This window comes from Pseudovirgaria hyperparasitica, assembly GCF_010093815.1.
Source record: "Pseudovirgaria hyperparasitica strain CBS 121739 unplaced genomic scaffold EJ05scaffold_20, whole genome shotgun sequence".
Taxonomy (NCBI): Eukaryota; Fungi; Ascomycota; class Dothideomycetes; order Acrospermales; family Acrospermaceae; genus Pseudovirgaria; species Pseudovirgaria hyperparasitica.
This window is the reverse complement of record NW_022985568.1, coordinates 158,394-184,140: the sequence shown is the minus strand read 5'-3', so window position 1 is coordinate 184,140 and position 25,747 is coordinate 158,394. Positions and strand designations below refer to the sequence as shown.

General features: G+C 49.5%; 12 protein-coding genes across 12 annotated transcripts; 5 read left to right on the top strand and 7 right to left on the bottom strand.

The window, feature by feature from the left end:
* Positions 1–45: 45 nt before the first annotated feature.
* Positions 46–3,059, top strand: EJ05DRAFT_504977 (spindle pole body component alp6; the record flags this gene model as incomplete). Its single annotated transcript, XM_033747647.1, has 4 exons — positions 46–113; positions 241–302; positions 352–1,263; positions 1,309–3,059. 4 exons carry the CDS (start codon positions 46–48, stop codon positions 3,057–3,059), a joined length of 2,793 nt encoding a protein of 930 aa, XP_033595780.1.
* On the bottom strand, positions 3,044–4,152 carry EJ05DRAFT_541866 (uncharacterized protein; the record flags this gene model as incomplete). Its single annotated transcript, XM_033749690.1, has 1 exon — positions 3,044–4,152. One exon carries the CDS (start codon positions 4,150–4,152, stop codon positions 3,151–3,153), a length of 1,002 nt encoding a protein of 333 aa, XP_033595779.1. The 3' UTR covers positions 3,044–3,150.
* A 269-nt stretch (positions 4,153–4,421) lies between these two features.
* On the top strand, positions 4,422–7,139 carry EJ05DRAFT_470121 (mitochondrial precursor protein). Its single transcript, XM_033742931.1, has 5 exons — positions 4,422–4,963; positions 5,009–5,094; positions 5,144–5,915; positions 5,968–6,441; positions 6,493–7,139. Exons 1-5 carry the CDS (start codon positions 4,654–4,656, stop codon positions 6,732–6,734), a joined length of 1,884 nt encoding a protein of 627 aa, XP_033595778.1. The 5' UTR covers positions 4,422–4,653; the 3' UTR covers positions 6,735–7,139.
* Positions 6,856–7,297, bottom strand: EJ05DRAFT_211360 (uncharacterized protein). Its single transcript, XM_033739819.1, has one exon. It carries the CDS (start codon positions 7,253–7,255, stop codon positions 6,983–6,985), a length of 273 nt encoding a protein of 90 aa, XP_033595777.1. The 5' UTR covers positions 7,256–7,297; the 3' UTR covers positions 6,856–6,982.
* Positions 7,298–7,700: 403 nt separating this feature from the next.
* Positions 7,701–9,366, top strand: EJ05DRAFT_211256 (uncharacterized protein). Its single transcript, XM_033739816.1, has 3 exons — positions 7,701–7,744; positions 7,795–8,003; positions 8,060–9,366. The coding sequence occupies exons 2-3, from the start codon at positions 7,953–7,955 to the stop codon at positions 9,167–9,169; spliced, it is 1,161 nt and encodes a 386-aa protein (XP_033595776.1). The 5' UTR covers positions 7,701–7,744; positions 7,795–7,952; the 3' UTR covers positions 9,170–9,366.
* On the bottom strand, positions 9,347–10,797 carry EJ05DRAFT_480348 (SAICAR synthase-like protein). The gene is made up of 2 exons (XM_033744853.1): positions 10,434–10,797; positions 9,347–10,372 (listed from the first exon to the last, which is right to left on the bottom strand). Exons 1-2 carry the CDS (start codon positions 10,698–10,700, stop codon positions 9,563–9,565), a joined length of 1,077 nt encoding a protein of 358 aa, XP_033595775.1. The 5' UTR covers positions 10,701–10,797; the 3' UTR covers positions 9,347–9,562.
* A 360-nt stretch (positions 10,798–11,157) lies between these two features.
* EJ05DRAFT_211260 (putative monocarboxylate transporter) lies at positions 11,158–13,233 on the top strand. The gene is made up of 2 exons (XM_033739817.1): positions 11,158–11,555; positions 11,606–13,233. The coding sequence occupies exons 1-2, from the start codon at positions 11,372–11,374 to the stop codon at positions 12,814–12,816; spliced, it is 1,395 nt and encodes a 464-aa protein (XP_033595774.1). The 5' UTR covers positions 11,158–11,371; the 3' UTR covers positions 12,817–13,233.
* Positions 13,234–13,649: 416 nt separating this feature from the next.
* EJ05DRAFT_504971 (OPT superfamily oligopeptide transporter) lies at positions 13,650–16,197 on the top strand (the record flags this gene model as incomplete). The annotated part of the gene is made up of 4 exons (XM_033747646.1): positions 13,650–14,058; positions 14,110–14,220; positions 14,273–14,728; positions 14,777–16,197. The coding sequence occupies 4 exons, from the start codon at positions 13,650–13,652 to the stop codon at positions 16,195–16,197; spliced, it is 2,397 nt and encodes a 798-aa protein (XP_033595773.1).
* An 842-nt stretch (positions 16,198–17,039) lies between these two features.
* Positions 17,040–18,276, bottom strand: EJ05DRAFT_522778 (uncharacterized protein). The gene has a single exon (XM_033748788.1). The coding sequence runs from the start codon at positions 17,924–17,926 to the stop codon at positions 17,228–17,230; it is 699 nt and encodes a 232-aa protein (XP_033595772.1). The 5' UTR covers positions 17,927–18,276; the 3' UTR covers positions 17,040–17,227.
* Positions 18,277–19,042: 766 nt separating this feature from the next.
* EJ05DRAFT_470113 (MFS general substrate transporter) lies at positions 19,043–21,179 on the bottom strand. The gene is made up of 3 exons (XM_033742930.1): positions 20,854–21,179; positions 19,907–20,798; positions 19,043–19,851 (listed from the first exon to the last, which is right to left on the bottom strand). The coding sequence occupies exons 1-3, from the start codon at positions 21,019–21,021 to the stop codon at positions 19,163–19,165; spliced, it is 1,749 nt and encodes a 582-aa protein (XP_033595771.1). The 5' UTR covers positions 21,022–21,179; the 3' UTR covers positions 19,043–19,162.
* A 2,557-nt stretch (positions 21,180–23,736) lies between these two features.
* On the bottom strand, positions 23,737–24,051 carry EJ05DRAFT_427674 (ankyrin; the record flags this gene model as incomplete). Its single annotated transcript, XM_033741518.1, has 1 exon — positions 23,737–24,051. A coding segment is annotated over one exon (315 nt), but the record flags the coding sequence as incomplete, so codon positions are not given.
* A 459-nt stretch (positions 24,052–24,510) lies between these two features.
* Positions 24,511–25,349, bottom strand: EJ05DRAFT_426574 (uncharacterized protein; the record flags this gene model as incomplete). Its single annotated transcript, XM_033741503.1, has 2 exons — positions 24,511–24,961; positions 25,294–25,349. Coding segments are annotated over 2 exons (507 nt in total), but the record flags the coding sequence as incomplete, so codon positions are not given.
* Positions 25,350–25,747: the final 398 nt, after the last annotated feature.

Sequence of the window (25,747 nt, the reverse complement as noted above, 5' to 3'; positions counted from 1 at the left end):
GTCAACCCAAAGCAAGGAATCCGACGGCGATGAGTTTCTACAGCTATGTCGAAATCTCGAGAAGAGCGTATAGAGCACGCGCTAAGCCCGCTTGTCGAGAAGTTCATACCATCGTATCCGGACGAAGATGAGGCTGCTGCTGACGCACGATTTGACGAAGCCTACAATTTTGCTTTGGACACCTTGACGAGGCAAGCATACACCATGCGCATCGCCTAATAAAGCTAATTTTGAAATCAGAGCTGGTAAGCCGAATATCGTTACTAACGTCGATCATGTCTCTGGATTGATCAAATCGAAGCGTGAGCTCTGTACAGCAGCATCTCCAACGATTTGCTAATCTTCGCATAGTGCTACTAGAGAATGGGGAGAAGCCGTACGCTGCTTTAAAGTTCTCGAACCTTTTTTCTCGATTGAAGGATCAGCCTGTACTCAATGAAAAATGGGCCATGCTATACTTTCTCTACAAATTGTCCGAAACACAGTCACCAAACAGACATCAGAATACTGGTGCGCACGCACGACCAACGACAAGTGGCTCTATAGGTCTCGACCACAGTAAATCGCTTCGGAGTCAGGATAACACAAGAGAATTACGGCAGGAGGGGTTCATTGTTGATGCACCAGCATTCAATGAGGCCTTTTCGAAGACTGGCTTGCTCAAGCTGCCAAGAGAAGAGGAAATCAAGCTTACTCGTCCAGGTTCATCCACTGGATTAACATCCTCACGGGGTCCGGAGAGGCCAGTAAAGATTAAAGAGCGGGAGAAGAAGTCCGAGAAAACGCCTAGAGAAGAGACTGCATTTAACACAAGAGTGAGCGGCGTATTGGAGCCGTCTGAGACCGCACTGCTGCGTGATCTTCCGTTCACACTTCAGGGATTATCTTCTACACACCTGGCTTTCAAGACCTCCACTGTTCTCAAACTACCTCCGCGTCTTCCTGTCCCACTTATCAGTCTACTTCACACCCTAGCGGAGCCTTCACTACTCTATCGTGGTCTTTCTGAATTTGTGGAGTCATCTGAAGGAGGCTTGATCGGTCAGAGTTTTCGGTCAGCCCTGGGACGTGAACTTCGATCTTACCTTGGGCTTGTTGCAACACTCGAGGGCCAAATACGGAAGGCTTTAGCCACAATTGATGATCTACAGCCACAGAACACCGTTGGCAAAGCCGGGGTTACATTGAAGAAGTGTGTGATATGGACACGGGAAGCGACTTTGGGGCTGCGCTTGATGAAACTGATGGTCGAGCAATCAAAAGGTTTGTCACATCTCCATATCAATTCCCCAAGCTGAACAAATGCAGACAGAAAGGGGGGACAGCTCATATCACTAATTCACTCGTTTTCCCTGACTCATGGTGACCCGTTCGTGGGCACATTTGCCGAACGATTGCTTTCTCACGTGACACGACCGTTCTACGATATGCTACGACAATGGATCTACGACGGCGAATTGGCCGATCCATACTTTGAGTTCTTCGTGTCGGAACATTCTGAAGATGGAGACAGTGAAATACATGGTGATAGTAAAAGGGGAGGAGCGACTAGTGTTTGGCAAGACAAGTACAAACTAGGCGCTCGCATGATTCCCTCAATCATCACAGAAGAATTTGCAAATAAGGTCTTTCTCATTGGCAAGACGCTGAATTTCATTCGATACGGGTGTGGAGATGCTGCGTGGGTCGAAAGTTATTCCAAAGATGCATCGAAAGAACTACGGTACGGTGATACTGCCAATCTCGAAAGGTCTATCGGAGAAGCATACAAGACGACAATGGCTCGACTTATTCATCTGATGGAGGACAAGTTTGCACTTTTCGAGCATCTCAAAGCTCTAAAGAAGTATCTGCTGCTGGGAGCAGGTGACTTCATTGCTATACTTATGGAATCCCTTGCAGCAAATCTGGACAGACCGGCAAACACGCAATATAGACATACACTAACCGCGCAACTAGAGCACGCTGTCCGTAATTCGAACGCTCAGTACGACTCTGCTGACGTACTACGTCGTCTTGATGCGCGTATGCTGGAGTTGAGTCACGGTGAAATTGGTTGGGATGTTTTCACTTTGGAGTACAAGATTGATGCACCGGTGGATGTCATTGTAACTCCGTTCGGAAATAAGCAATATCTCAAGGTTTTCAACTTCCTTTGGCGCGTCAAACGTGTTGAGTTTGCACTTGGCTCTACATGGAGACGATGTATGACTGGTGCACGCGGCATCTTGGGTGCAGTTTCAGACAAGCTGGGCGCAGACTGGAAGATCGCTCGAGGGTCCGTTGCCGAAATGATCCATTTTGTCAATCAGCTCCAATATTACATTCTCTTCGAAGTCATTGAAGCATCATGGAACGAGCTTCAAATGGCACTCCACAAGCCGGAGGCTACGCTGGACGATATGATCAAAGCACACGATGTCTATCTGAACAGTATCACACGCAAAGGATTGCTTGGGTCGTCCGGCGGTTATGACTTTACGTCTCAGTTGCACGAGCTACTGAAAACGATGCTACATTACAAGGAAGCTGTAGATGGCCTATACTCTTTCTCCGTTGCCGAGTTCACGCGCCGACAGGAGCGCTCAGCCAAAATCGAGACCCGTACGGCAGCTGGAAAATGGGGAATTACAGAACGCGACGAATTTGGAGACTTAACACCAGCGACTGCGAGCGCTAAATTACGTGAAGATAGGAAGAAACCGAGAGAGACCGATTCGCCTTACCTGTTCGCGACTGCTTTGACTGGTAGTGCAAGCGAGGACGATGTACTGGACGGTCTCCGAAAGCGCCTTAAGCTTCTTAATTCGGATTTCAAGGTGAAGGTCAACATACTACTCGGAGATCTATATGCGCAACCTGACGCAGATATGCGATGGCTTGCCATGGTGATGAACTTTAACGACACTTACACACCGGCGAAGAGAAAGAGAAGAACGAGACCGGGCGATGATAAAAGGAGAGATCTTCAGACGCCTGCAACTGTCAAACCTGAGACGAATCTTCGATCGGTGCAAGAGCAGGTCAGGCAAAGGGGCACAGAGCGGCCAAAGTCATGATTTACGGTATGTAACTCGTTTTCTTTGGTGCTATTATCATAGTCCTTTCGTTCCTTTCGTTCCTTCCTTCAAGTCTATGGTTGCTACCGCGTCAATCGATTACTATGCCTTCTACGAACCCTCTTACTCCGTTGCTAAGCCACACTATATCGCCTGCTCGCACACTATTTTTCTCTACAACCTCCTCCACGCAATGACCATTTCGCAGTGCCCATCGCCGTGTTGTACCTCGCTGCCCACCGCTGTCCGGATACTTACTTGTATTGCGTAGACTGTGTCCCCATCGGCCCCTGAACGACGGCAACCGGTCACCATCGCTTCCCGTCTTCACGCATTCCGGTTGAGCACCAATGCCTTCTTCCGGCCCACTATATCCAACACTTAGCAGCGTGTTGCCAACAGGTGGCGTGACCCAACGCCCACCCCGCCAAAAGTATACTGACGTCAAGCTACCTTCGGTCATCTCTTCAATGTCGTTGTACATTAGTACTTCATGGATTTCTTCAGTTGAATGATTCGAAGGTATGGAGCGCTCGCGAGCTACGTCATAATGTGATCTTAGAGTTGTCTTCAATGACGTGTAAGCTGTTGAGGGAGTTGACGATTTGTCGACATGTAACTTCCAGCGAGCTTGATCCAGTTCAGCCTGATGGTCGGAACCGAGAGTCATGACTCCTCCTGTCAATGGCGATGGCTTGAATGGTTTCGACAACTGTGGTGCGGGTATGGACTGGGGATATAAGGTCTTGAGTGATACAGGTGGTATTGAGTTACATTCGACTTTCATCGAGGCTGTCTTTGAGAATAACACTCGAACTCGGAATGGACCTTCGTTTCCTGTCTTCTGTATGTTTTCGTTGACTGCATGGCCCAGGAGTGCTTCAAGACCCTTCCCGTCTTCCAATTTCAACGCTACCTCGAGCCAATCGAAGTGACGTGCAGCTTCAAGCATCCGGTCGCGGTGGTAGACGAGCATGTAGAAAGAAGTCGGAGCGGTGAAACTAAGTGTGGAAGCATTGTTGGCATCGCTTTGAAGAAGCAACGAATCATATCGGAGAGAGGTGAACAGCTCGAAACCTTCTGGTGAACTCATTTTGTTTACTATTGCAGCTCCTCATGGAATGCTTCCGTGCAAAGGGGAGACAAATATGCTAAGTGCCAGAGAAACGCTTGCCTAAGGCTGGCTTTTGTATGGATGCGCATAAACGGCACGTGCTGATTGCAAAAAATGCTCCGATGTGTCTGGTATAGGTGATGCACAGTAGTGGTATATGGCTCGTAGAATTCGGGTTTTCTAAGCTGTGAAAAATTGGAGCAGTTTAACAGAGATTCTTCGGCAATATATGCTTGGTCATCAGCTGTACACGTATAAGACAGCTGCTTGACAGGATGACAGTTGTTCATCGAGAACTACCTAGCTATGTGGTCCGTGCTTGAGCCCCGATTCTGACGCAAAGTTTCGAGTTTCCCAACTAGCGAAAACAACTTCAACGCGTTCAAGCCATCGCGCCCGCTCTTTCACCTCGGTCCTAATACTCATCCTCACTACATCTACGGGAGAATCATACCCAAATCGCTCGTGCACCCGTACATAATGTCGCAGAACGCCGATGTCCTCGTACCCCCTTCTCCTCTACCTATGAATCCAGATACATTGGGCTCGTCATCGCTATGGGATCGGTTATCAAACTGGGCCTCTGAGCATAAGGCTGTGGTCTATACAATTGCAGGTATCACGGTGGTAGTTACTGTCGGTGGTGCCGTCTACTACTTTTCGGACTCAGGCAAGCCATCAACGGGACCAGAAAGCACAACTTCGGGCAAGAGGAAGACCAAGAAAGATCGTAAGAAGACGAAAAAGGGAGTCGCAGATGGCGAGGCAGCATCTGAAAAGTCGACTGAAGGTAAAAGCTTCGTTCCTTTCCACTATGATAGACTAATGGAAACAGCTCCTCCAAAGTCTACCGTATCTGTCGAAGCTGAGGATGAGCTTCCTCAAGTCGACGAGGCCATCGCAGCCACTCTATCAGAACAGGTATATACTACTCTGAGAACACCATTGACCGTTGCTAATTGATGGATAGGAGAAGAAAGATTACGCCGCCAAGCTCAAGGCCGCAGGTAACAAAGCTTATGGTAACAAAGAATACAACAAGGCGATAGAGTTGTACAGCAAGGCCATTCTCTGCAAACAAGACCCCGTATACTACTCCAATCGCGCAGCTTGCTGGAATGCCATGTCCGACTGGGAAAAAGTAATTGAAGACACCACAGCAGCTATAAATTTGGACAATGAATACGTCAAAGCCTTGAATCGACGCGCGAACGCATACGAACAGGTGAATCGTCTCAGCGATGCTCTCCTTGATTATACGGCCAGCTGTATAATCGATTCCTTTGGTAACCAGAACTCAACACTGAGTGTTGAACGTCTTTTGAAGAAGGTGGCGGAGGAGAAGGGCAAATTGATCTTACAAAGTAAAGAACGGAAATTACCAAGCCCGCATTTCATAGGAAACTACCTGCAAAGTTTCCGGCCGAAGCCAGCCCCAGAAGGTCTGGGTGAAGATGTTGAGCTCGATGAGAACACAGGCAAAGGTCAACTGCAGAAGGGTCTCCAGGCCATGAGTAAGAAGACGGCGGATGGCTACGCTGAGGCTTTCGACGCTTTCCAGAAAGCAGTGGACTTAGGGGATCTCGACCATCATGAGGGTCTAGCCTACAACCTGCTTGGCACTTTCCATTATCTCGCTGGAGACAACAAAGAGGCCTTGACTGAATTGAGTAAGAGCATTGAGCTGGACCCAACATTGACTCAAAGCTATGTTAAGCGGGCAAGCATGCACCTTGAGAATGGTATGCACAGGTTCTATGAAGCTTTTTTGTTCGGTTCTGATATCAATTTTAGGCGAACGTAATAGAGCCACAGAGGACTTTGTTCAGGCCATGAACCAGAATGGTGAGGATCCTGATATATTCTATCACCGCGCTCAGCTCCATTTCATCACAAACGAGTTTTCCGAGGCCGCAAAAGACTACCAAAGGTCGATTGACCTGGACAAGGATTTCATATTCTCCCACATCCAGCTAGGTGTTACACAGTACAAGATGGGCTCGATCGCGTCATCGATGGCCACATTCCGTCGCTGTATGAAGAACTTTGATAAAGTCCCTGATGTTTATAACTACTACGGAGAGCTTCTACTCGACCAGCAAAAGTTCCAAGAAGCTATTGAGAAGTTCGACACAGCTGTAGAAATGGAAAAGGCGACTAAGCCCTTGGGCATGAACGTTCTACCGTTGATCAACAAAGCTCTGGCTTTGTTCCAATGGAAACAGGATTTTACGGAAGCAGAGAAGTTGTGCCAGAAGGCTCTAATCAGTATGTATTTCTGAACAATGTGGCTTTTGCTAATATGCTAATCGTTTACAGTTGATCCTGAGTGTGATATCGCTGTCGCTACAATGGCACAGCTACTACTCCAGCAAGGCAAAGTCACAGAAGCGCTGAAATACTTTGAGCGCGCAGCTGAGCTTTCGAGAACTGAAGGAGAGATTGTCAATGCTCTATCATATGCCGAAGCAACCAGGACACAACTCGAAGTCCAAGAAAAGTACCCCCGCCTCGCCGCCCGGTTGCAAAGCATGGGCGGGGGCATGCCGGTCATGAGGTAAAACACGACAGAGCGACTATAGACGACTTCAAGCTTCTCTACTTCTACTTCAACTACCCCCTGTAATTATTCTCATTCATTTCCTCTATCAGTGCTGCATTTTTGCCCTCCCCTCAACGGTCTTCCGCACTTCGCGCAATATCTAAAGAGGAACACTGTAGGTGACCGCTGAGACAAGACCCGGTACCTAATCTTTGGTTTGCGGTTCTCTGTATAATATTGAACACGTTGACTCGAGGTCGCCCTGAGTTATATATGGGTGAAAATGGTGTCCGTGTATTGGAAACATCGGCTGCGCCATATAGCAATGATGGAGAATACTATGTCAATGACCTCGGAAGGTTTTATGCATGAATCTCGTATATACCTTGTAGACCCTAATACGAAGAGCATCTCAGCAAATACAGCTAGAGTTACCTCGGTTGTGTGAAACACGGTATACCATACGCGGAATGTGCCAGAGTGCCTCCGCCAGTCGCAAATGGTCGCAATCACAGACTGAAGATATCGGGCATAACTCATAGGCCGGAATATTCATCGTTGTTGATAACATTTTGATAGTCCAATATACATACAAGATATGGCCTAGGTAGTAGCGTCAATAATTAATGTACATGCGCACTATCACACTAATGCAAGGTGCCCGTCGCGGCCTAAGCTAAATTTACCCTTGTCCTTGTCTTACCAACCTCATAACAGCTCAGCACTCTCTTCGAGTACAGTGCATCTCCGCGTTTCATTACACTGTCAAAGAGGCGTGCTGAGCTTTTCTCGGAGCTCCCTGCCTACTGTCGCTCTTCTCAGTAGGCGTAGCGACCTTGACAGAGGACTCAAGCTGGACACCAGGTGTCCAGTTTAGCCTTCCTCGCCCCCTCCTGAAATGTCCGTTATGGGCTCACACGACTGTCAATAACGAACAATTTGGGTCGCAACTCTGATCAGGACACGCGTTGTTGAGCAGGTGAACTCGAAATCGCTAGTTAGCTATTGTCATTGTGTAAGGGCTAGTAGGTGCGCAAAAAGTGAACTACCACTGCCTCTCAACTCTGACCGCGATACAGCAAACACTCTCTTCCACAGTCATAGTCCTTACCTTTACTTAATCCCCGCCACTCTCATTCGAAGTGCTTGAACAATCATCAAAGTTTCGATCTTCATTGATATCAAAGACATCACAATCAGCTCGTGTTCTACCATATACACGAAGACTTCCAGCGCTATGGACAAAGAAAAGATCTCTCAGCTCGACCCGGCTGCCTGGTCAGTCGTTGTGAGTAGCTAACACTATGCCGCAAACCTGTAGGTGCTATTCTGATCCTCTCATAGGCACGCAATGTTTTAGATGATTGCTTCCACAACATAATTCACGACATGGTGTTGGAGATACATCGGGAAGAGAAAGTTTTGCGTATGCAGTCCGCTGTGGTGATTGCTGAAGATACGGCAAGAGCACAAATGCCCGAGCCCCCAGTTGCACCAGTCAAAGGAGCTCCCCCGCCTACCCCAAATATCAGAGTTGAGACAACAGGCGCGATATATGAGAATGGAAAGACGTTTCTACGCGGCAATCCGCTGCAGACAACACCAGAAGTCATTTGCCCGCAGTGTCGGTTGCCGCGTCTGCAATACCCTATCACTGGAAAGGGCTCGCGTGAGCCGGATCTGTCGAAAGAATATTGCATGTTCTATCCTTTTGTTTCGAAACCAGGACATGATATTTACGGCAACCAATTTCCCACTGAACAAGCGAAGACAAAGAAAGAGCGAGAACTCATCAAACAACAGCAGCGTGCTGAGAAAGACAACACGCCTGGTAGTAACGACACAGGTACCCCACCCGCTACACAGAGCTTTACACTCAATACAGGCTCTAAGCCAATCTCGTACATCCCATGGCAGACGTGCCCAAGCTGTAAGCGCAGCCTTCTCATTACTCGATTCGCTCAGCATCTCGAAAAATGTCTCGGTATATCCGGCCGTCAAAGTAGCCGTAACGCAATGGCGAAGCTTACTGGTAACGGCTCTGTATCCGGTAACACGCCACTGGGAAGCCGCATGGGTACGCCCCAGCCAGGGAGCCAGAACAACAACGGAAAACGGTCTCCGACGAAAAAAGGTGGCGCGGACGATGACGATGATGACGACAAGGAAACCCCTGTGAAAAAGAAGAAGAAGTCCAACTACATCAAGAAAGCCGACAGAGAACGTTTGGCCGCCTCAGGCGCCACAACTCCGGGCTCTACACACCAATCAGATCCCAAGATTAAACTCAAGATTGCTAAACCAAAGAGCGGCGACAACGGAGTGAAACGCGAGCGCGAAGATGGTGATGGCGAGGTGCCACGGAAGAAGATCAAGATGCAACGTTCAGAAAGCATAAGGACGGAAAAGACGGAAGGGGATGACGAAGGCAGCGATGACGAGCTAGGCGCGTAGGAGTAGCGCATGCCGGCTGTAGGCAGGAATGGTAACGGCCTCTGTACTAGATTTCCTTGCACTTCGTCCTTTGTCTTCTTGATACCTGTGGTCTTGGATCGAGACCACTTTGGGCTTGCATTGCGCTATCTGGTGCATCTTTTGGCGTTTGGGTCATCTTCGTATCGAACGGCTCACTGAACTTCGGCCGTGGGGCCATTGGAGATTGCGCTGTGGTGTACGACAAGCAAAGTGATATGTGGAAGCATCACTTTGTATATACGCAGCAATGGGTTGTATGTATATTATCAAATGATTACTGAAAGGGTATCTCAGGGCTTGCTTAACACTGCAATTTGAAGCTGATGCGATATCGGACGCGGTCTCTCTCGAGAACACTCCATCATGCGCGATTCACTGTTCGCTGGAACCTTGCCCGTGGATCTCTCCGCCGTCACCAGCCTCGTTACTGATGACTATACCAGCTACCATCTCCATGAACCGCTTTTGATACTCAGCGGGTGAGGTAGTGATACTCATAGGTCCCTGTAAGTCTAGCAGATTGTACCCCCTAATTAGCGCCTCCATAGCCTTTGCCTGCAGCGCACTCTTGGCCCAGAAGAAGTCCAGAATCACAGCTCGATACACCCACTGCCCATCCGTTGATTCCAATCCGTTTCTCCAAGGCTCGTCCGTCCCTGATGGCAGCTGCGGTGGCTTCAACCCTTGCGGATATCGAATCAGAAACAACGAATAATCCACCGCGCCTACTTCCCTCAGCAACATCGTGTCCGCCTCCAACGTCGCAAGCATCTCCCGTCGTTCGCCGTTGCTCACACGGACTTTATCCCCAAATATATCAATCAGCTTGCTCTTCGTGCTGTCGGATGCCAAGTTACCGCCCGCCACGTCACGCTCCGGGTAAAAGTAGTCGGCGGGCTTGAGGTCATATGTCTCCCATTGATATGCCTCGCCGCTGTGGGCGTCCTTACCGTATAACACATTCTCCATTATGATGTGATGTGAAGGTGCGAAACCGAGGAGGGCGCCTAACGTAGATGTAGGCGCGTAGAGAAGGTCGGTAATACGAACAAGAAGAGAGGAAGGGTGCGCCCTGATGTGCGCAACGTACGGATCCAGGAGGATGTTGCGGAAGAAGTCGTGTTCAAACTTGCGCGGGATGGATTTTATGAGATATTTGGAGTTTGGGGTTGTGAAGAATGTCTTTTGTTATGGTTAGATAGCTGCTTTTCTTCAAATTGCCCGTCGATAGAGGTAATCTTACTGATCCAGAGTATCCCAAGTCACCAATGGGACTTAGCTGGCCTTGTCTTGCCGCGCGGCGAAAGGACTCCTTGTATTCTTCCTCGTCGAGTTGCCATGATTCTGTACGGAGTTTCTTGAATTGTGAAGGGGAAAAACGCTGGAGGGCGAGGTGGAAAAATGAAAAGAAGACGAAGATGCGCGTAAGGATCCCGCGGCTCGGGTCTTGTTTGTCTAGGAAGATGGCGTCTAGTATGGACTTGCTGATTGTCTTCTCACGGTAGCCCATGACTGCAGGGTGGAATTTCAAGTCTTTCCAGAGCACTGGATCTTATTGCAGTGAGTTAGAAGCAAGTTCTAGAGCTTCCTCATCAGCTCTCAAATCCAGTGCTGTGTCTCCAAATACGTCATGCCCTTCATGGGCTATTACCTGAGTCACGCAGTGCGTCTGATTAGGCAAGGTCAAGTCACACACGACTCGCTCAGCGGTCTCATTCGCGACGCGTGTACAGTCTGACAACTGTCTCCTCATGACTGACCACACAATGGACAGAAAAGTAGGCCACTATAAGAATTGAGTGTAGCTTCAAAACTACTGAAGTGATTCTCATCTTACTTATCTCGGACCTGTTACTGCCGTCACTTCGACTCATGGAGCAAGCGTCGGAGGCAACTTCAGTACTCAAGTAATAGCTTCAGTTGGATGCGCAAACATAGTTGTCCTAGTGACCTTGGCTATGATCAGGCCCAACATCTTTGCAGTTATGCCTGGAGACCAAAGAAGGCTCCAGTACTGGTTTACAATTGGTCCAAGTGCCCGAGCCGCCCGGCCATCTCCAATCTCAGCGAGCGAGCAACCTACGATGTAGATCACCGCCTCTGAGTCATATAGGAGGTCTGATATATAAGATCAATTGAGATTTACGATTCTTGCATGAAAATCAAAGATACTCTACAAAGATGCCGCAAACAGAAACAGTCACGCTCCACGAACTGGAATCCTTTGACGCCGGCCTACAGAGCCAGACTATGCACCACGACGATGAGGAAACTATTGAGTCTTCGGTATCATTACGACCAGAGTCCAACAAGACAAGGACCGGCGTTCTTCTTGGGTCTTCGTTGCTGCAGTTGCCAATGTGGGGCAAGTTGAGCATGATAGCATATTAATCAGTTCTCGACTTACAATTCCAGGCTTTGCCATGAGCTACGGTGTTTTTCAGGAGTATTACAATGACAACTTGTCTCTCAAAGGAGGCCGAGAGCTTACCGGTATCATCGGGACGACGTCCAATGGTGTTATCTACCTGTCAATGCCAATACTGTTCGCTTTATTCACGAGAAGATGGGCTCATAGACGACAGACCGCGGCCCTTTTCGGGGCACTGCTTGTCAGCACCAGCTTCCTTATATCTTCCTTCAGCACAGATATTTGGCACCTACTGGCGACACAAGGAGTCATGGCCGCACTTGGGAGCGCGCTCATCTACAGCCCGGTCACACTGTCCCTCGGAGAATGGTATAGCACGAACAATCGTGCTCTTGCTCTGGGTTTCACATTGTCATGTAAGAACATTGTTGGTTCTACATGCCCCTTCCTCTTTCGGGGACTTCTGGACCGATATGGGTTCCGCGGATCGCTAAGGGTATGGGCAGCTATCTGCGTTGGAACAAGTGTCGTGTCAATTCTGTTGATACCCACTCCACCAATGACGCTCTCTGCAAGAACGAATCATCGGGATCGTAGAATGCCTTGGGCGTTCCTCAGACATCGGACTTTCTACGTATACTCTTTTGCCACAATTCTGCAGAGTGCTGGATACGGTATACCGCAAACATTCCTGCCTGAATATGCTCGAGAGGTCACACTCCTATCTCAGACGTGGTCTACTCTTCTCCTCACACTCTTCAATGTTCCTGGCATTATATCTTCGACGTTCTTCGGATTCTTGAGTAATGGTGGACGCGGTAAGCTGTCGGCATCTACAATCACAGCTATCTCAGCCGGCTGCTCCGCATTGTCTGCGTTCCTGTTCTGGGGACTGACATCTCGAGGTAGCCTGGTACTGTTATTGGTGTTTTCTATGACGTTTGGTTTCTTTTCAGGTGGTTACAGCTCTACCTGGGGTGGCATTATCAACGAACTAGAATGTGAAGCTGCTCAGAGAAATGAGGCGATTGACAGTGGTATGCTATATGGTCTGCTTAATGGGGCCAGGGGTATTGGATACGTTTCCGGTGGTCTCGCTGGTGTACCCTTGCTCCGAGCTGGAAGCGCTGCTTCCGTCGGGAGATTTGGGTACGAAAGTGGCTACGGACCTCTAATCGTCTTCACAGGCCTCTCGTCAGTATGCGGAGGCTGGGGCTTGTTATGGAAATGGACAAGACTATCACAAAATGCATAGTCTTCGCTTCACCCGTATAATGATCCATCATCTGAATCATTGGTTTGATCTTGTTGGGTAAGCACTTGTGGCGATTCGTAAGAAGTTTTCAATTCCGGCCGAGTTCATCTTGAAGCTGGTGGCTACAGCACATCATTGCATGTCATCCTTAATCTTCCTGGTTTTTTGCACCCTGAGCACATTGAACGGAATAAAGCTCAGATGTAATATACCCAGGTTCAGCTACACGACACAAGTCATCAGCGGGATGTTGTACTTGCACAGATGTTGCTACCCACTTGCTGCTAGATACGAAGTTGGACCGGGTGATGGATGCAGCCCCGCTCTTGATGGGTGATCATCGCTGCCCTAGCCACGATTTGGCCATAGAGCGACGAAAGCAAGGTAACATGTTGCGGATCCATCCATTCTTCCCAACTCGCGATAGTCACGATGGCGTGCTTTTTGTTCCACTGCTACGCCTCGCCGTCACGGTGAATGTCTCTGCTGCAGACTTTTCTTCAAGACTCCCGAAAAGGAAGGAGGAGCAAATCTCTACTCCTCATGTTACGCACGCGAGTCGCTCACGTAGTCGCGCAATTCCCAGGGTCTGCAGTTGTGTAGTCTGCAGATCCATTTCTATCACATTTTGCTGTGGGTCGGTCGCCGTTGATAAGCATCGCCAACATACGCCACGCCTTGTGTATCCGATTTAAGCTCCGTCGTGGGCTTGTCAAGCAAGCTTAGCTTATCTTGTAGTGGCATAATATATATTATATCTACTTTGACCAGAGGTCGCGAGCTCAGCCGTCTGCTTTGCATACTTCAAATTCGTCCAGAGTGGGTGGCACATCATGGCCAGCGTGCTCAGTCGCTTTATCCGGAAGCGTGCTGCACCGGTAACAAGCAGCAGCCAGAACGATGGCTCACTCGATCCTAGTCCGTCAATCGTGAAGCGGAACGAGAAATACGACGCTGAGATTGGTGTGAGAGGGAATTCTGGTGCCAGTGATTCCGACGAGAAGAAAACCAGTCCTGCGATAGACCCGGACGATAGCGAGGAAGACTTGCCTGACGATATCAAAGAGATCCCTCTCATCGTTCGAAAAATTGTGTCTCTCGAGGATGATCCAACACTGCCTACAATCACATTCCGGTATTTTGTTCTTGCGTTTTTCTTTGTCGCCCCAGGAGCCGTCCTCTACCAGATGGGCCTCTATCGTACTACATCCTCCGCATACCCTGTGCTCTTTGTGCAAATTGGTGAGTGATGGCGCATACCGAATTTGAACCTCAATTGACAATTTATAATAGCGTCCCATTACTGTGGCTTGTGGCTGGCAAAAGTCCTCCCAGCATGGGAAATCCGTGTTCCTGGTACTAAATGGAGCTTCAACCTGAATCCAGGCCCTTGGAGTCCTAAAGGTAGGCCACATCATCATACCACCTTTCAACAAGAGCTAAATAATCTATTCAGAGCATGTACTCGTGACAGTGACTGCCGCTTCTGGGGCGACCTCGAATGCTGCATGGTCAACAATATCTCTCGCACAGCTTTATTTTGACACGAAGATTCCTGCCGCTGCCTGCATCTTCTTCATGTGGGCAATCGTGTTCCTTGGGTACGCGATGGCCGCTTTGGTTCGTCAATTACTTCTGTACGATCCCATCTATGTGTGGCCGTACTCCCTCATGCAGACGTCTGTTTTCGAAACTCTGCGGAAGTCGTCCACAGACTCTTGGATCGCGAGGAAGCAGAAGTACGTCTTCTTTGGCGCTTTTGTAGCTGTATTCTTCTGGCAATTCTTGCCAGAGTACGTCTTTCCCTTCCTCAGCTCGCTTTCGTTCCTTTGCTGGGTTGCTCCTCACAATGAGATTGCAAATTTCATTGGTGGCGGTATCGGTGGCATGGGGTTCTTGAACCTCTCGTTGGGTGAGCCTCATTCTGATACGTTGAGAATCTCGTTTTGACTTTGCACAGATTGGTCTAACATCTCGACTGGTACTTTGACCAACCCTATGATCGTGCCCTTCTGGACAACAGCTGTCTTGTCCGTGGCATTCGTAGTGAATTGCTGGATTCTCATCCCAGCTGCGAAATGGGGCAACTTGGGATCTTGGAAACACAGTCTGATGTCCAATCGCATTTTTCTCGAAAACGGGACTAGGTATCCTGTCGATTCACTCATGACACCCGACTTGCGCTTCAACGTCACAGCATACGAGGAACTAGGACCTATCTACATGGGCACGCAGACAATTTGGAGCCTTTTCTTCGACTATGCCTCATACATATCGGCACTTACTTGGATGATCCTTTTCGGCTGGCCTCAGATCAAAGCAACCCTTGGGAAGATTCGGGAACGCACGAAATCTCGAGGCAAAGAGACTGTCAATGAAACGTACAATGACCGTCTGAACGTTCTCATGCGCGCATACAAGGAGGTTCCTCTGTGGTGGTACCTCGTCCTTTTCCTCGTCTCTTTCACCACAATCATCACGATTCTGGGTTGCGGATATTTCTTCATCCCAATATGGACCTTCTTCGTCGCCTTGTTCACCACCGGTCTCATGATTGTCCCCTTCAGCTGGCTGTACAGCTTTAGCGCCTTCCAAGTTCCCATCGGCTCCTTCAATGAGCTCCTCTATGGCTACATGATTCAAGCCAGTTCGACCCACCGCCATCCTGCCGGCGCATCTGCTTATGGCAGTCTTGCAGGCGATATCTGGTACCGCGCCCAGTATATGCTCCAGGACCAAAAAATTGGACATTACTGTCACGTGAGCCCGCGTGCCATTTTCTTCTCCCAAATATTCGGTGAGTTCATTGGCGTGCCTATCAACTACGGTATCATTCAGTGGGTCATCAAAGAGAAACGAGACTACCTGCTCGGCCTGCGGACGGATTCGCTGAATCAGTGGACGGGACAGGCGCTGGCGAATTACTACACGTATGGCGTGCAGTACGTGCTCGTGGGTCCGAAGCGTTTGTTCGCGCAACATATGTACTCACCGTCGCCGTATGCATTTCTGTTTGGCGCGGGAGCACCGTTTGTGATATGGTCGCTTCACAAGTATGTACCGCAGCTGAAGTTCCTGAAGTTACAGCTTTGGAACGTGACAATCTTCTGCTCGGGTATGTCGGTGTTTTATGGCAATCTGTCAACGGGCTATATCTCGCGGTTCATCGTGGGTTATATCTCGATGCGTTATTTCTTGCGGAAGCGATTTGAGACGTGGAGGCGGTACAATTTTCTGATTGCGGCGGCGCTGGATGCTGGGTTCAACTTTGCTCTGCTGGCGATGTTTGTGATTTTCAGCTCTGGAAAGGTCGTTGTGATGCCGAATTGGTGGGGCAATAATGAGCAGAGTGTTGAGCGGTGTTTCGCGCTGGATTCGTAGGCTGGGATAGGCAGTATGACTCTAGCATTATGTGGTAATAAAGTACATTAGCACTATGCTCCTCATGTTTTTCGCCCCTCAACTTTATCAGGGCCAGTGTTAGGACAGTCACGCTACAGATCCGAACTCTGAGTATTTGACTGCGGTACGGAATACCAGTTCGGTACGTAAGCCCACTATATAATCTCTCACGCACCCATCTTAGTCCCATTATCCTCTCTTGATATCACTTATCCTACCCCCTCCACTCGAGAAATACGTCTGCCACCCACACACGCATGTACTATTCATGCTCAGAGGGAGAAGGTGGAGCAGGTGGGACGTATAAAACCAGGGGTATAAGCCAAGCTTACACTCTTTCCTCTCATTCTAACCAGTAATGATAGCGCTGATAATTGCAATTATCTCAAGAACGTTCAGCATACAGCCAGCCTCAATGAAGTTGCTGATATGAAAGGATATAATGAAATACTGTTGCGGATACAATATGCTTACTTGACATCTTAGGGAAAGGAGTTTCTGGTTTTGGGATGCGGTGGAGGGACTGGAATAGGAACTTGTTCTTGGAACGGAAAGAAGCTGGTGACGACTTATAGGGTCGAGGTATTGAACAGTGTCAATAAAGGACACGATATTCGTTTCCATGGCTTTGTGCACATGTGCCTCTAGCACAGATTTTGTCATTAATTGATGTTTGACATTGGCATTGACATATATCACAGCCCTGTCGCATATCCTATGGACTTTGTTTTTGCGACAAATTAGCATAAGTGTAGATATACCTTCAAATTTCGAGATATTCGTCAAGACAGCTAGCTCATTACATTATCCATCTAAACCGTGAGTCATGATCATGATGAAGAAATCGATAACAATGACATAGACGTCGTTATGTCTTCTATTGAAGATTGACGATCACTATACTGTGCTAAACGTTTGAGGGTTTTTTTTTGTTGGATAGTGGAACCTCTGGGACCTCTGGTCACCCCGGTACCCTATAGGTAGCATCGTTCTTACCCTCGAAGTAGATTTAAGTGACTCGGAAACACACAGCTCTAACCTGGGTGAGCAGCATTTCGACTAAGTCAGCTTCGAACTGGGTGTTATACGGGAAGCCATCCGCACTAGCCCACCATCTTACATCTTGTTCGTTCTTTTCGACATCGACGTAGGTTGTCCTGAGCTCAAAGCCGGATAGCTCGTATGGGAACTGCGCGTCGTAGTCGCTGTATCTTGGAGTAGTCGTGTATTTGCGTTGATTCACCACTGTAGCATTAGCCTGCTCCTCAGGTTTGGTGTGCAGATTGCGCAAGGCGGCGAGGCTTTTATACATCATCGTAATATGATGCATATGGTAAAGCGTATCGCTTGAGGGCTGCTCCGTGCCTTCCATGTCTCTGTAGAAGAGAAATACGTCATAAAGTTGTTCTTGATCAACGTCCTGCATGGCACCCTCCGTCATCTCCGGATACCCGATCGCAGCTGATACCAGCACCTGTCTGTCTGCCCGTTCATCGAATATCTTTCTGAAGTCGTAGGTCGGGCGGAGATAGACTGCGTGGTAATTTGTTATATCTGACATGGGTTCACGGTTTCTCCGTTCCATCATGAGGTGACGCTTGCTATATGTTTCTTTCATGTCTCGCACTTGCATGAACAAGATGAACCGAGTTTCTTTCTTGCTCGCGTCCGTGTCCGTCATATCATTTGACCCTGTCATGTCTGACATACAAGTGGAGGTGGACTTCGAGATCTTGTCGGGGCGTGAGATTGCGATTTCAGTATGAGCGTGGTCGAGTATGCAGGACTGTGAGCCGGGATCAGCTCTAGTATCTTTCTTGGAGCCGTTGTTGATGACAGATTGTTTTCTCGTTCCTGAAAGACCGATGTAGGTGCACTTATATGTGTTCTCAAGCTACATCGAGGCATGAAGCCTCAAATCAAGGACGCCGGGTCTCTTCGCCACAGTGGGGTGCAGGGACAGGCTTAACGATTCTGACTTTGTTTGCTGCCTCTTTGTCCTACTCGGTGATTCTATTGGACAAGCCAAACCTTCAACGTGAAGAATGTTACACTGTGTGCACGTGCATGTTCAAGAACCGTCTACGCTGTGGAGGCATCAGTACGATATCCTGCGAGAATATACCAGTCTATCACAAAAAATGCCATGCCCTGGTAAATTCGTGTCTACTATATGATGATATGGACGCTCTCTGTACAAGCAGAAAACCTGATTTATTATAAGAACAGACTTTGGAATGTGCCAGCGATGACTAGGGCTTACGAAGATTCTATCAGCGGGACTAGAATCAAGTATATTTCAACGTACCAAAACTATCTTTATTATTCACTCATGACTTGACATCCTCCAGTATATGTTATATCATCTACAATAAAGGAGATCTAATTGTAAGATCTAGCTAATAAAAGGGAACAAGTTTCTTTCATAATGAAGAGTAAGAAAGAGAGACTACTACTTTGATACATCGTGTACGAGATATGCCACGTTGAAGTCTGGATAACTTGTTATTAACATTCTCCCAGGCGTATTAACAGCATGCAAGCATGCATTCTCGTTTTGGTTCTTTGATCCCTACACTATACTGACAGGTTTGGGGGGAGGGTGGAGGGGGAACGCATTTCGTTCACGAGTACCGACGACAACGACGACGCACAAGGCATGAAGGCAAGTAGGTTTAGAAGCATTATTATTTCACTTCTGCATCGATTATATGTACATCTGCTCTGATGAGGATTTTCAACGGAAGAGCAACTTTCTAGCTGTGGCGCTTGTAAATGAATGCGCGTTCCCATCGTTAGGGGAAAGGCGCGATGCCTGAGGTTTGTTTTACTCTCTCGTGACTCGTCACGTCGTGTCTTCCAATGTTCTACTTCCACCACTGCCTTCCTCCCACTCCTCCCATCTTGGTATCAAACCCCATTCCGACTCACAGAAATCAAGTGTCTAAAACTTGTAGTACTTGCTGACGTCGCGCAGGAAGAGCGAAGAAATGAGGCAGATGCCGCCAAACGCTATGGACATCCAGTACGGGTAACGGTAAGCGAGAGCAAAGGACTCCTGGAGCGGGGGTACGATGACGCCGTGGACGAAGTCGTAATCGCGAATGTTGACGTTGGGCGCGGTCATGATGAACTCGCGCAACTCGCGCCATCGGGCGTAGGCGGCCATGGTGATCATAGTCTCGAGGGTAGGGTAGTCGTACGAGATGCGGTTGATGACGACCTGGGGGCCAACGTCCACGGTGGCGTAGTTGAAGAGCTTCGAGTAGAAGACATTGTAGTAGGCGGAGAAACCGATAGCGCCGCCGATGTAGCGGATGGAGAGGGTAATGGCGGTGATGGTGCCGATGAGCTCGGGCGGGCAGACGATTTGGGCGATGATGGAGCAGGGGATAATGACGGCGCCGACGCCGAGAGAGGCGAGTGTGACTACGCCGTAGGTGGTCATCAGATTGTCCGGGCGGGAGATGGAGACGGCACCGGTTCCGGCAGTCATGATGGCACAGGAGATGATCATGGTTACGGTGCTGCGGCCCTTGGTGACGGATAGGAGAACGAGACCGATGGCGGCACCGCCGATGATACCGAAACCGATTGGAAGGGAACGAATACCGACGCCGAGTGGGTCATCACCTGCAGAGGAGATTAGCTTGTGTTCGAAAGGTGTGGGAATGCTGAGATTACTCACCGTAAACGTTGTAAATCTGAGTAGGCCAGAACAACAGGACAACGAAGAAGTTGCCACCGGAGAAGAAAGTGACGATCAAGATGGCAATCATGGTCCTCTTGTCCTTGCTGAACATGTGTTTTGGAGCCATTGGGTATTTACACGTCACTTCCCACACGAAAAAGGCGATGATGAAGACAACGCCGAGCAGGAACGGGACCAAGACTTGAGCGCTGGTCCATTCGTATTGTGAAGCGCCAAACTGCATACCCATCATGAAGAGCACAACACCGACGGTAGAGAGGAAACCACCAACGTAGTCGACTTCGCGAAGAATCTCCTTTGCGGGGCGCTTGACCACGACTGGATCCCTGTAGGAAGTGAGGAGAAGGAGGAGACCGATGAAATTCCAGCTTCCTACGAGGATACCGACGTACCTCCACGAGCTCGCCTGGGCGATGAGCTGTGCCCAGAGAACGGATGGAGCGAATGGGAGAATGGTGAAGACGACGAGACCAACGTAAGCACCACGCTTCTGGACGGGAACCATCTCGGCGGTTCCAGCAAGAGCAATGAGCTCGTTGAGACCAGCACCCAGACCAGAGATGACCATGCCACCAATGGCAGTGTTCATGGTGTGGGAAGTGGACACGACGATAGCACCGACGACCAAGCAGACCTGCCCAAAGATGGCGACCATGCGACGACCGAACATGTCGGACAGGGCACCGACGAAAGGACACAGAGCAGCATTGGGAATGAGGTATCCGATAACTAGCCATGTGAATCGCTCGGAGCCACCGACATCCGAGTAGAGAAGTGGCAGGACACCACCGAAAAGGTAGAGAGGAATTTGCGAGCCACACCATAGGAAGGACATGCAGACAAGTCCCATGAACAGCTTGAAGTTGAACTGCAAATTGATGTTAGTAGGCGCAGTGAGGCGTGAGGTGGATCTGAAGACTCACGTGTTGGTGGACATTGGGATTGTCAGCCTCTATGTTCTCAATCTCCTGGGCACCGCGCTCGTGGCCGTAGCCAGGGACGACCTTCTTCTCGACATCGTGTTCGTTGGACGAGCGGTCGGAGTTGACCTGGTCTTGGGTGCCAGTCTTCTTGCTCTTGAAGATGGCCATGTTGGTGGAGGGGGATGGACTGCTGCTTGTTGACGACTGTTGCACACGCGGGAGCAGTTGACGAACAGAGGAACAGGCAATTTCCCAGACGAGGTTATGGGCAGGTCATATAGATAATAGAACTACGAGCAGGGCCAAAAGTGAATTAGTGCTGCCGCGGCTCCTTTAGGACTCGGCATGGACAGCGGTCTCGTGCTAGAGTGAGTGACACTACAAAGCGAAGTGCCCAGCCAGGACAATCCATCTCTGTACTGCCACTCCACTATACATGAGAGGGAGCGCAAGTGATTTCGCAACAAAACGGGTGCGAGAAGGGGTTCCCCGCATTTGGCATTTGATGCTCGGCGCACGGAACGGGGGCTCAACTGACCAATGAGAAGGCGCGAATTGTATTGGAGTATTGGACAAGTGAACGGGCAGGGAAAGATCCCCAGTCTGGACGTCCCTGCGCCGGCTAGCGAGGGCATCGCTGCCTCTAACTAGGAATACTAGGAATGCTAACAAGTTACTACTGCCACACCACGCCGGTCTCGAAGGATGGGATTGGCTGGCTTTGTGGTGGCTAAGCCCGTCGCAGTGAGGTTCTTGGTGTCTAGTGACTAGTCTGCTATAGCTTCCGATGGCGATGTGAGAGCCTCGGTCGACAGGTTTTTTATTACTCCCTCATGATTCATGATCCGTTTGCGCAGTCACGCCAAAGGATCGCTGCCACAAAAGAAAAGCAAGTCACGCAGCCGGCTGGCGGCAGACGGCTGCAACGTTCATTCAATTCCATGTAATAGTGTTTCTGCAGAAAAGTCCAGAGTTCTAGAGTCCCAACCAAGCCCAGACTCGACGTGTCTCATCTCGAAGCTCATCTCGTGGCCTGAGATACTGAAAATGTCAGTGACGTGACATGAATAAGGGGTGACATGGGCATACAAGCATAGATACAAGCATATAATGTCGGTGCCATGTGCACTGACAAGCATGGATATTGAGGACAGTGAAAAGGATCATCACATGGATCACAGTGACACAGTCGAGGCGGACACAGTTGATTGATGATGCCTCAGGTTCTCAGGATGGATGAATAAATGAATGCTGCACAGGACCCGAACTCTAATTAGGAGGTGCCTACCTTAAACTAATTAGGTAGGTAGCCAGCCAGCTAGTACCAACTAGTACTAGCCAAAAGCCCCAGCTTAAAGGCTCCAATCGTACTCGCCCTCATCCGCCACCAGAACCCTCCACTCTCCACAATCCAAATTCACCATCACAACCACCACCACTATCCCCAGACTTCTCCGGTTTTACCCCAGATTCCCACCTGTTTGCCCCTTCATTTCATCTCGACGCACCTACGGCACGATCGTCATTGTTTCGCTATCTTCTAGCGATCAATTCAAGTAACTACTGGACCTCTCTTCAACTCTTGCTAAATCTTCACTAATAGTTCACCACGCTGCCTTTTGGCACCTTCAACTCCAACCAAACCCATCGTCCTCACGCAACATATTCATCATGTTGGCTTTCATTGTACTTTTGATGCTGTGCCGCAGCACGTGGAGTCTCTGCAAGGCGGTGCCTCGGCATGACAACTGAATTGCTGCAAGAAATCCTGGGCAAAGATAGGATCACCAGCTGCCTGCGGAGCAAAGACGCACGTACGCCACCGGATTGTCAGTCGGAGGCGTCAGATCTGCTTTACATCTTGGCATGTCCCGATTCTGCAAAGCATCCGCAACCCGGAATTTACCACCCGTTCGGGCGTTGGCGAGCCCTACCTGCGGCCCGGCTGTGAATAATTCCGTCCCAAGAGACAACTCTCGACTCTCGTGGCCTAGACTCCTACTGTTGTGAGGAGCTGGCGATCCCTCACAGACAGTATGCTATACATCATGGCTGACAGTGAATGAAGCCATCGTTATGCTAGCCCTTGGACTCTCACCCGTACACAACGCAATTCTGTCCTTAGCATACCTACCGTTCGGTCCGCATCCCTGACCACAAAGTATTGTCGTCGACAAAAAACCCCGACTTAAACGCCTGTCCAAAGCTTCAGCATTCCACATACCTCGGCCATCCTGCTCAGCCTTCTTTCCCCACACTTTGACTTGTCATTAGACGACATCGTGGCAGAAAAGCTTGTCTTTCTTCATCCGCCACCATCTCACTATCCTACCACCCCTACCACGCCCGACGACCTGGTCAATTCTACTCTGTGCACCTAGATCATGTTGCCTCGGCCGATATCAATAGATGCCGCCGTCAAAGTCTGGAAGCAGAGATCTGACGTCCGTTGCATTCTGTAGACCAGCCGTGACGTTGATTGCTATTCAAAGACTTCGCCGTATACCTCTGATGCATCGTAAGCAGATCTATATACCTCGGCAGCATTGCTTGGCTGGATCTTGTCTCCATCTACGACTATCTGGATTCATTTCGCGATATGCTCTCGAGCCATTGACGACTCTTCGAACCTTCATCGATTGGGTCACACTCTTCTTTCCGAACATGTTGCCAGTTCATCGGAGCGAGGATACGTGCAATTTCTTTATGCCCTTCACGTATCGCCTTTTCCTCTGCCGTGCATCCATCGCCGTTCTCGATCGTATGATCTACTCCCTTTTGCAGAAGCATCTGGATCATTCGTGGATTGTCGTTGTCAACAGCTAAGTGCAGACAGGTCCATCCCTTGTAGTAGCCCTCCCACGTAGTTTGCGCATTGATGTTTGCTCCGCGGCTGATTACGAACTCACACATCTCTGTCCGGTTGCACCAGCCAGCCTCCAGTAATGGAGTCATTCCACCAAGTTTCGTAGCTTCGATGGATGCGCCAGCATCCAGAAGAGCTGCACCGATAGGGATCCATCCATGACTGCAACAGTAATGAAGAGCGCGCTTATCATCGATAGCTCTCGCCTCCACATCAGCGCCGTGGTCAAGGAGAAGCCTGACACATTCGGCATTCCCTTTGATGACTGCGGCATGTAGCGCAGTGAATCCGTGGCTGGCTTGAGCATTGACAGCGGCGCCCCCTTTGAGAAGTAATTCCATGATCCTCGGTCGGTTGTTCAAAGCAGCCAAAAACAGCGCCGTGCTGTTCCCGATCATTTTTTTTGTCTCCTCCTCAAGATCCATACTACTATTCAGCACTTCCCGAGCCGAAGTTGACCGGGTATCAGGTTGACAACCGGCGTCAAGCAGTTTCCGCACGTTCTTCAGACTCCCTTGGAGCGTGGCAAGCATCAAAGCTGTGACCCCTTCGTGGTTGCGCGCGTCTAAAAATGGCTCTGCCTCGAGTATGAGCCCAACCATACGATCAGAATTACTTCTAATTGCGATACGCAACACTGGCTCGGCGTTCTCTCCTGGCCGAACGTAATCCACCGCCACTCCACGTTTGATGATTGATCGGACAAGATCTATACGATCGTCACGCACTGCGTTACGTAGGTCGATTCCCGTGGGCACATGCTCCTCGACATCATCGCCATGTGTTGCCGTGATTTCTCTCCGCAGGCGAAGCATTGCCTTCTTCCCTCCTTCGCCATATACAACGGGCATGGTGACGTCGAAGATTCCTAGCAGCGAATACGCCAAATCTTCGTCCCGGCCCGTTTGGCGTCCATCAGCCCAGCGTATGCGCTCCTCGACGCTGAATCTCGACAACGGGACTCCGCGAAGTGCGTTGGGAGAAATACCTGTGATTTTGTGTATTTGCTCGACAATAGTCTCTCTGCTGCCGATCATACTGCCAGACGCAGTGAAGAACTGGACAGTGCGAGGAGCGAGAAGTTCTTGGAGCGTCCAGCCGCGGGTGAACCAGCGACTGCTTGAGAGGTGGGCTGCATCCGTGACGTCGGTCAGGTATACATAGCACTTCTCTGCGCGGGCATACCATGCGTACATCGAATTGATGGCCTCAGCCAGCTCGGCGCTGCTTGATTTGTCGATGCTGTGGTGGATGTCAGCCCGACGTACAGTTTCTCCCCAACTTTCCGGCAACTCCACTATGCTGCTATGCTATGCTACCCTAAATTTTCGCTATAACAATGTTATAGTCCTGTGAATACTAATTCTGGAGAGCTTATCGGCTCTACACAGATCAAACAAGAGGAGTATAATTATCCACCCTTCCAGTCCTGCAGCCTGCAGAAATACCATAAGCAACATCCCAGCCCCTCTACTAATCTCTCCAACCCCACGATACTCTCACCTTCACCCCTTTTCCCCGCCCTCCCCAACATCCAGGCACGCACCCACACAATCACACAATCACACACTTACCAGCACGTATCAATCCAAACCCACTCCAACCCATCCGCACGCGCCTGCGCCGCACAAAACCGCAGCTTTTCAACTCCACTCTTCTTCGCCCTCAGCACACCTTTTCGCCCATCTCCAGCATCATCTTCATCATCATTACCACCACCATTACCATCATCATCATCATCGCTATAATGTACCATCACATCAGCGAGACTGACCTCGTCTGCGGCCGTGGGGCTCCATGTATGCGATAGTATGGATGGTATTGGTATTGGTGGTAGCGGTGATAGTATTAGTGGTCATATTCCTAGTGCCGGTGCCGAAGCGGCCGGGGAGGAATTCTTGGACTTTGAGGGTGGTTGTGTTGAGGAGGCGCATTCTTTATACGTATGTATATATTATTTACAGGCAGGGGGGCTTCTGAGTGTGAGTGTGAGTTGCGAGGGGTAGATATGATATTTGATTGATAAAA